Raw genomic sequence first — 7,747 nt, forward strand, 5'->3', positions numbered from 1 at the left:
TCCTCACCCTGGCTCCGCCCCCTCCCCCCCGTCCTCCTCATCCTGGCCCCGCCCCCTCCCCCGGCTCGTCACCCTGGCTCCGCCCCCTCCCTGGCCCTCTTCTCCCAGGCCCCGCCTCCTCTCCCTGGCCCCGCCCCCTTGGCTGCTGCCCCAGTGCCCGAAGGCCTAGATGTGGGAGCTGGCACCACGCCAGGGCCACTCGTGCTGATCCAGCCCCCTTTCACTGTTGCCCGACCAAACACTTCTTTTTACCGACTGCCGGCTCCATAAAACTGAGGATCTCACTAAACCATCCATCGCCGTCGTGCGCCTTGCCAGTTAAACTATCTCACACAGCGATAAGATCAGAACCAGACGAATTTGAGGCCTTACAAACGCAACCAGCCCAACTAATAAGGCCTGGAGGCACTGCAGCATTGGGAGGCGGCGGTGTTTCTCAGATACGGCATTAAACCTTCCCTTTAAGTTGGATGTTAACAATTCCGGGGCACTTGTTGAAGAAGGGCAGCGTCTTGGCCTACGTTTCCCCATCAACCAACACTATCAAAGACCTGAGTATCGCTGAAGACCGAGACCTTTCGTCGAAGCTTTTCGCCTTGCACTCGTCAGGACAGTTCGCAAGATTTAAAAAAAAAATTGTCTCACTCTAACTGGCCACATTAACCATTTCATGTCATGGCGCTTGTCAAGCAGCCGAGCATGTCTGAGACCCGTTCTTCAGCGCAGGCTCCTCCTGCATTTCCGTGTGTTAATTACTCCACGTGTGACAAATCACATGAATTTAATGGGCCCCCCCCCCCCCGCCCCACAAAGACAGGCTAGGAGGCGTGAAGAGGGGCCCATGGAATTGAAAAGGAAGGAGGGGGGCACGGAGGGCCCATCAACTTCCCGTCGCACTGCATTTAAGTCAGGGACGGGATAAATCGATGAGGCCTTCCTGTCCAGAGTCCTATTGAGGTCCATAAGAGGCCTATTATCAGACACTAAAGGGCCTCTTCCTGCTGTCACTGGCATTAAGCCAGTTGGGAGGTTGCCCAGTAAAATGAGGTGACCTCCCTGCAGGCTTGGGGGGGGGTGGCCTTTCTCCATGGGCAATCTGTAAAGGTCCCCTCCCTGTGGAATACAACCCACCTCCCCGAACCCACCTCCCCCTGCACTCAATGCCCACCCTTCCCCTGCCACCATCGCTGGGGCCTGCCGGTCTGGCCCCAGCGACCCCACCTCACTACCTTGGCAGTACCAGCCGGAGACAGACTGAAGAAGGAGCAGCACAAAGGATGGTGGCTTGTGGAGAGTGTATATAGGAACTGTGAAAAATAAAAGGTTGTTCGTTAACTTTAGTGGAGTCCAAGATTTTCTCTAACCCAACAACGCTACTAATACAAACCAGGCCCAGGAGCGGCGCTGGACCTAGGCCACAAGTAGGCCGAGGGGTCTCCCGGGGGTCACGGGAAAGGGGCGTGTGGGGGGGGGGGGGGGGGGGACTCGGCAGTAAGGGCGAGGGGGTGGCTCTCAGTGGACCCCTCCTTCCTGAGCCGGGTGCCTCATTCAGGAATTGTGCCCTTTAGTGAGGGGCCTTCACCTCCTACCAGTGGCCTGAGCTGTCACGGAACCAGCATGGTTTCCCATGTAAGGACCTCAATTGGCAGTGGGGTGGGAAGACCATTTAAAGGTGATAGGAAGGACCTAATGGCGCACAGAGGGTAGGGGGGTGTGTTTATGGGGGAGGGAGTGACAAATGACTGTATCATACAGGGGTTCAACCATTATTTGTGGGAACCAGTTATGCTGCACTATGCTATTGTGCTGCCTGACAGTAGACACCAGGTGGCACTGCATACCAGCTGGTAATCATTGCATCACAGAACGATACAGCACAGCCAGGGGCCGTTCAGCCCACCGAGTCAGCCACTCAGCTCAAGGGAAATTAGGGATGGGCAATAAATGCTGGGCTGGGCTGGCAACAGAAAGGGAGACGCCGGTCTGAGATCCCACTGCAGCACTCAGATGTTGGGCGGCTTCTGCCTGTGTTGCAGTGGAAGCTGAGACATCAGGCCACCAGACGTTGCATTATGGTCGTGTCCGCAAGAATTCTCACAGCGTTGGCCACCCCATCCGCACTGGAACGGGCTGGCCAGGCAGGAGTCACTGCCATAAAGGCATGGAGCAAAAGGCAAAGGGAGTGTTAATTGTTGCGAATCGGTCCGGAGACAGCGTTAACGGCGGAATAATGAAGAGCCCCGTCCAAAAGCAAAAACGTGAAAACAAAAAATCGAAATGGCGGCCAGGGCCTGAAATCGTCGAACTCAATGTTGAGTCCGCAAGGCTGTAGAGTGGCGAATCGGGAAAATGAGGCGCTGTTCCTCGAGCTAGCGTTGATGCTCACTGCACCACTGCAGCAGGCCGAGGACAGAGGCGCGGGCATGAGAACAGGGGGGGCGAATTAAAAGGGCAAGCAACCGGAAGTGCGGGGGCGTGCTTGCGGACTGAGCGGTGGTGCTCCTGCAAAGCGGTCACCCGATCTACGTTTGGTCTCCCCAGTGTGCATATGCAGGCAAAAGGAACACATCTAAGCTTTGTGCGTTTTTTGAATTAAATAAAAGCGTGGGGGACAACAGTTCCCTGGTGCATTCTCCATGGCAATGCCTCCACCAATCAGAGTCGACTTGCCAACCTTTTATCATGCAGCATGAATTGCTGCTCCCGTTGAAATGTGGCATTCTTGCGGATGTCCTGTTGAGTGCAAGATGAAAAGCTTCGACGGCACGCCTCTTTTTTTTCAGCGGCACTCCGAAACTTCAACAGCTATCCGGGAGAGGGTGAGAGAAGCGGGAAAGCACAAGATGGCGGAGACTGGGAATGCGAAAGGTTTTTTGAAACGGCAGGAAAATTGCCATTTTTCTTCCTCTGGCGCAAAACAAAACCTTCAAGGAAATGTATGAAACTGAAAGAAGAAACTAACGTGTTTGAAAAAGAACTTAATTTATTCAATCAACTCCAGTACAGTCATAAATTAATCAAAAAATTAAATAATAATAAATATTGAAAAATCTAAATCATCATTTGTCTTCAAGTTTCAAAACATGACACCTTAATTGAAATGCAAATAATACAATAAGTTAAACAGCAGCAAATATTGCTGCCTGCACTTGTTTGACATTTTCATTCAAATTATTTCAGTTAGGTGATCGCTGTTACAATTTCACCTATCCCGAATGGATTTCAAATTCTGTACTTTGTACATACACACACTCCGTCTAAACCAACTATTTATGATTTGGGTTCTGAACTGCACAGAGATCGAGGGGGTCTCATTCTGCTGTGAATATTGTAATACGGTTGTGATTCTCCTTGATGTCCATTTCGACAGGCTGCCTGTTCTTTTGCGAGGTGCTAACGTACCAATCACGGTACAGAGCCGATTCCAGCTCAAAGTACAAACCTGAGCTGGAAACTTTCTTGAAAAACACGAAGCGAAGCAGGTCAGTGGCACTGCTGATATTTTGCAGATTCTCGTCCCATTTCTGTGCAAATCGAAAGCAAAACCAATCAGAGCACATATAAAATGCAATTGTATTGCTGACGAGCGAGCCGCAGTTGGTTTTATTTCAGGATATGTTGGCAGTATATTCATCAGTTCACGCCCCGCTCTCCCCCCAATCTGTTAACGTCCCTTTTCCTTCTTGGGGACCTCAGCTCCTGTGGACGAGAGGGCTGCTACTCTAAAATTAGCTTATAAGCTGACTATATGGAAAAAGCAGTTGACTTCAGGGCTCCTCTGAGCTTGCCTTGGCCACAGCATCTTGCTCTCATTAAGACATCCGCAAGAATGCCAAATTTCAAAGGGAGCCACAATTCGTACTGCTTGATAAAAGGGTGCTGATTGGTTGGCACATCGGATTTGATTGGTCGAGGTATTGCTATGGAGAATGCCGCAGGGAATTTATGCCCCCCCCCCCCACCACCCCATGCTTTTGTTTAATTTTTTAAAAACTGCGCAGCGCCTGGACCTATTCCTTTTGCCCGCAGAGGATAGGTCACTGCGTATGAATATATGTAGCTACCAGCAAGCCTTCAGGAAGAAGGGAGATGCGCTGCCAGGAATGGGAAAGGTTTGCCGAGGCTGCGAGAGCCAGAATTAACAGGTGGGGGTCACAACCAGAGGGAAGGGAGCGTTACAGAACATGGACTGAATCCTCCCATATATGTCACTCGCATGGTTGGCAGAAAGAGGCAGGTCCTACGGATGGTCATGCTGCGCAGCTGTCAGGTAACTTGAGGGGATCTCTTACCTCTACCCGTATTCTGGGTCTGTCCTGTGGTCCCGTGCAAGAGAGGAACAGATTCTTGCGGCCGATTCCCAGCACCACTGGTAAATAATTATCTTCGTCCACGGTGGTCTTGTAGTATCTCACATCCAGCTGAGCTGTAAAGCAGAGATACAACATTTTAGTACTGGCGTCAGCGCACATTGAGACCAAGATTAATTAAGGTACGACTCCGCAGTTATAATGATCAGAGTGTTACTGAGCCACGCGGACCAAGGTAGCTGTTCCGGAGACGGGCAAGAGCCCAGCGTTACCCACCTGCTTCCTTTGGCTGCTGCACGAACATGGCCAGAAGTTGGAGGTTCTCCGAGAGTATCAGGGATCGGTCGTGGTCGTCCTTCATCTGCTGGCGCTCACTCCGCAGGAACCTGTATGAGCTGGACGTGTGCTCGGTGTCGTCGGCACTGATGCAGGTGATGGCTTCTGTTGGCATAAGCAAATCGGCGGAGACGAATCAGAATCAAAAAATTCTCGACCGCGGCTTTTCTTTCGTATTTGTGCCTGGGATGTGGGCAGAGCTGGCGAGGGCTGCATTTATTGACCAGCTCCAATTACCCCGGCGATGGGATTCGTCTTGAGTCCCCGTGCCAGTGGGACTCAACGTTAGCAGAGACACTGAAGCCAGCAATGAGATGCCACATCGGTCAAGGGACGAGGTAACCCTCCCCGGCGAACAGAAAGGCAATGCCGAAAAGGAAACGCTCCGTACTCCTTACCTTCCACCAGAGCATCGAAGTCCCCGAGCAAGTCAATATCGCTGATGGAAATGCCATCATGCGCCCAGCCATCGGCGGACGGCTGCCTCAGCTGCTTTTTGAACTTTTCGACGGCGAGGACCAGCATGACAGCTTTTTCCAGCGACAGCTTAGCATCGCCCACAGCCGCTATGGTGGAAGACGTCCCAGTGATCCTCAGCTGGTAGTTCCCTCGCTCCGACTGCTGACCGGCGGCGGCACTCGCCTCTGCTAGATTCGGTGCAGTCGGACCCTGCAACAAAAAAAAAGAGCGAACGGGAGTCAGATTCGCTGACTCGTCGACTGGCGACGTGCTTGCTTCGCAAACCCCCCCCCCCCCACCGCCCCTCCCTTCAGTATTGCCCGTTCGGCTCCCTCGGACCCGTTGAGTGTTTACGGACTCGAGCTTGCACGCCGACAGCACGCTCGATCCTCCCCCTCAGTTGGATATAATTCCGGCGGAGCTTTCTTACCTTGGCCAGGGGCCGAGAGGTAGGAGAGGTGAGGCAGGAATCGCTGCTGCTTTGGAAACCGTAAGTTCTGTGGATAGAACAATGAAACAAACAAAACCATCATCCACTGACTGATAATATGTGAAAGTAGCTGGTTAACCAGTTGAAAGACAACACTCTTGAGCTGGTACCGTACCTTTGAATATACATTACCCTGTTGTGGTGTTACAGATAGAATTCACACTCGCCATCCTGTACATTACTCAACTACCCATCGTATCACGAAGGGGACAAAACAGGAAGTGACTGGGCACCGCACGGCATCCACTCACATACTCCCATGGCTACTGACTGGCAGAGGCACACTTTGGGGTTAGCGTGGCAGTGCGGGGCGCTGTAGGGTGAAGTTCGGGCAGGAAAGCTCCTACGTGTCAGAAAAACAGCAGGTTTTTTTTTCCTTCGGTTCAAAATAATGAGCCTTTTCTTCGTCGAGCTTTGTACCTGGTTTCGCTCATTGTCGAAGTCCAGAGGGGATATTTCCTTGTCCCCACTGTAATATAAATGATGCCTTGGCATCTAATAAGGTGACCCAGCCCTCAATCCTCTAAACCTTGTTCTGTGATTTCATTATCACTGTAACTATTATTTAGGGATCGAATACCATTCACGGCTGCGAGCATACCTCGGATCACTCAACGTGGGTTTAAACGCAAAATAAAACCCTCAAGCTTACCTTCGAGATTCATTCTCGGCCATCGGAATGGTCACGGGGCCAACCTGAGTCCGCATTGTCACCTTTCTCCACGGTAGCTTTGATGCTGCAAGTTCGAAGTTGTATCTGGCTGCTTGCCCAAGATTATCAGGCTGTTTTTTCTCCTCTGTGGTTTTATTGCTGTGCTCAAGAACCAGCCTGAACGCCTTCTTTTATGCATTGTGTCCTTCACATGCCCCGCCCTCCGGGGGGTGGGGCGGGGGAGGGGTGTGCGGGCCGCTGCCATGCGGCTGGAAATTTTATGATTGCGTAGTCAGGTTTTTGGTGAATTTTGCTTAAAGTTCCCCAAATTAACTCCCTGCCTGCTGGCGGCCACTCAAGAGCTACTAACCGACCTTCATATCCAGTGCACTGGCGTTGAGGCTCACCGGGGGCTGGGGAACCAACTGCGATAGCCGCTACTACCCCTGCTACCTTATCTACCTGCTACCCGCCCTTGACCCACGCTTCCTCCCACGCTCCTCGGCCTGAAGAGGCGACAGAGTGCATCTGCAGTACTTTTCGTTTGCTCACTCCGATTTCCGTTTGCCAGCAATGTGCTCGGTTTGTCACATTTTCTAAACGCCCAGTGCAGTTTCTTTCAATACAGTGCGTGGGTTTTCTCGCCACACCTGCCGTTGCAGTCCTGGGCTTTCCGGCAGACCGAAGGACGACTTTCAGCCAGTTGATGGTCCTCCAGCGGCAGTTGATGCTGACCTCGGTGTGCGTCCCTGGCAACAGCCCGGAGAGCACGGCGTCCTGTGTTACGGAGCCGCTCGACGAGAGAAACCACCGCATCTCTTTCCAGACCCGCTTTGCAACGGCACGTTCCAGGAGGAGTCGGGCGGCTGCCTCGAGGGCAGTCGAGAGTCTGCTCAGGAAACCACCTGACAGTATCCGCCATCTCCTTTACCTGCTGGGCCTCAGTTGCTCAATTCACATGGTCTCAGTACCAGACAAAATCAATAAATCAGTCTCTGTTGGGCATAGAGTTATACAGCACAGAAACAGGCCCTTCGGCCCATCGAGTCTGTGCCGGCCATCAAGCACTTAACTATTCTAATCCCATTTTCCAGCACTTGGCCCGTAGCCTTGTATGCTATGATGTTTCAAGTGCTCATCTAAATACTTCTTAAATGTTGTGAGGGTTCCTGCCTCCACCACCTCTTCAGGCAGTGCGTTCCAGATTCCAACCACCCTCTGGGTGAAAACATTTTCCTCAAATCCCCCCTAAACCCGAAATCCTCAAATCCCCCCTATCTCTTCCTGATAAACTAACCCTATCGACAGAAAGGAAACAGGCAGGAAAAGATTCCTTGTGTGCAGGTTGGCAATGGGAGTGGTTAGCCTCATTTGCCAAATGTGTTGTTGTGACATTCCCTAAGACACAGTTTCAGCTGTGCAATGGGCGGGAAATGCATCCGGTCTTTTGAACAGCTGGAATGTATTGAAAAATGCAAACTATGGTGTGGTCACCCATGC

General features: G+C 51.9%; 1 protein-coding gene across 1 annotated transcript; it reads right to left on the reverse strand.

Moving 5' to 3' along the window:
• Positions 1-2,965: 2,965 nt before the first annotated feature.
• On the reverse strand, positions 2,966-6,400 carry il1b (interleukin 1, beta). Its single transcript, XM_068023395.1, has 6 exons — positions 6,248-6,400; positions 5,536-5,602; positions 5,045-5,315; positions 4,587-4,751; positions 4,293-4,426; positions 2,966-3,524 (listed from the first exon to the last, which is right to left on the reverse strand). The coding sequence occupies exons 1-6, from the start codon at positions 6,301-6,303 to the stop codon at positions 3,312-3,314; spliced, it is 906 nt and encodes a 301-aa protein (XP_067879496.1). The 5' UTR covers positions 6,304-6,400; the 3' UTR covers positions 2,966-3,311.
• Positions 6,401-7,747: the final 1,347 nt, after the last annotated feature.

Source organism: Heterodontus francisci, chromosome 47 (genome assembly GCF_036365525.1).
Source record: "Heterodontus francisci isolate sHetFra1 chromosome 47, sHetFra1.hap1, whole genome shotgun sequence".
Classification (NCBI taxonomy): Eukaryota; Metazoa; Chordata; class Chondrichthyes; order Heterodontiformes; family Heterodontidae; genus Heterodontus; species Heterodontus francisci.

Coding starts and splice junctions, on each gene's coding strand:
- il1b (XM_068023395.1), bottom strand. CDS start 6,303: ATGCGGACTCAGGTTGGCCCCGTGACCATTCCGATGGCCGAGAATGAA. Junction 4,427..4,586: donor GCAGCAGCCAAAGGAAGCAG/GTGGGTAACGCT, acceptor TCTGCTTTACAG/CTCAGCTGGATGTGAGATAC. Junction 3,525..4,292: donor GACCCAGAATACGGGTAGAG/GTAAGAGATCCC, acceptor CGATTTGCACAG/AAATGGGACGAGAATCTGCA.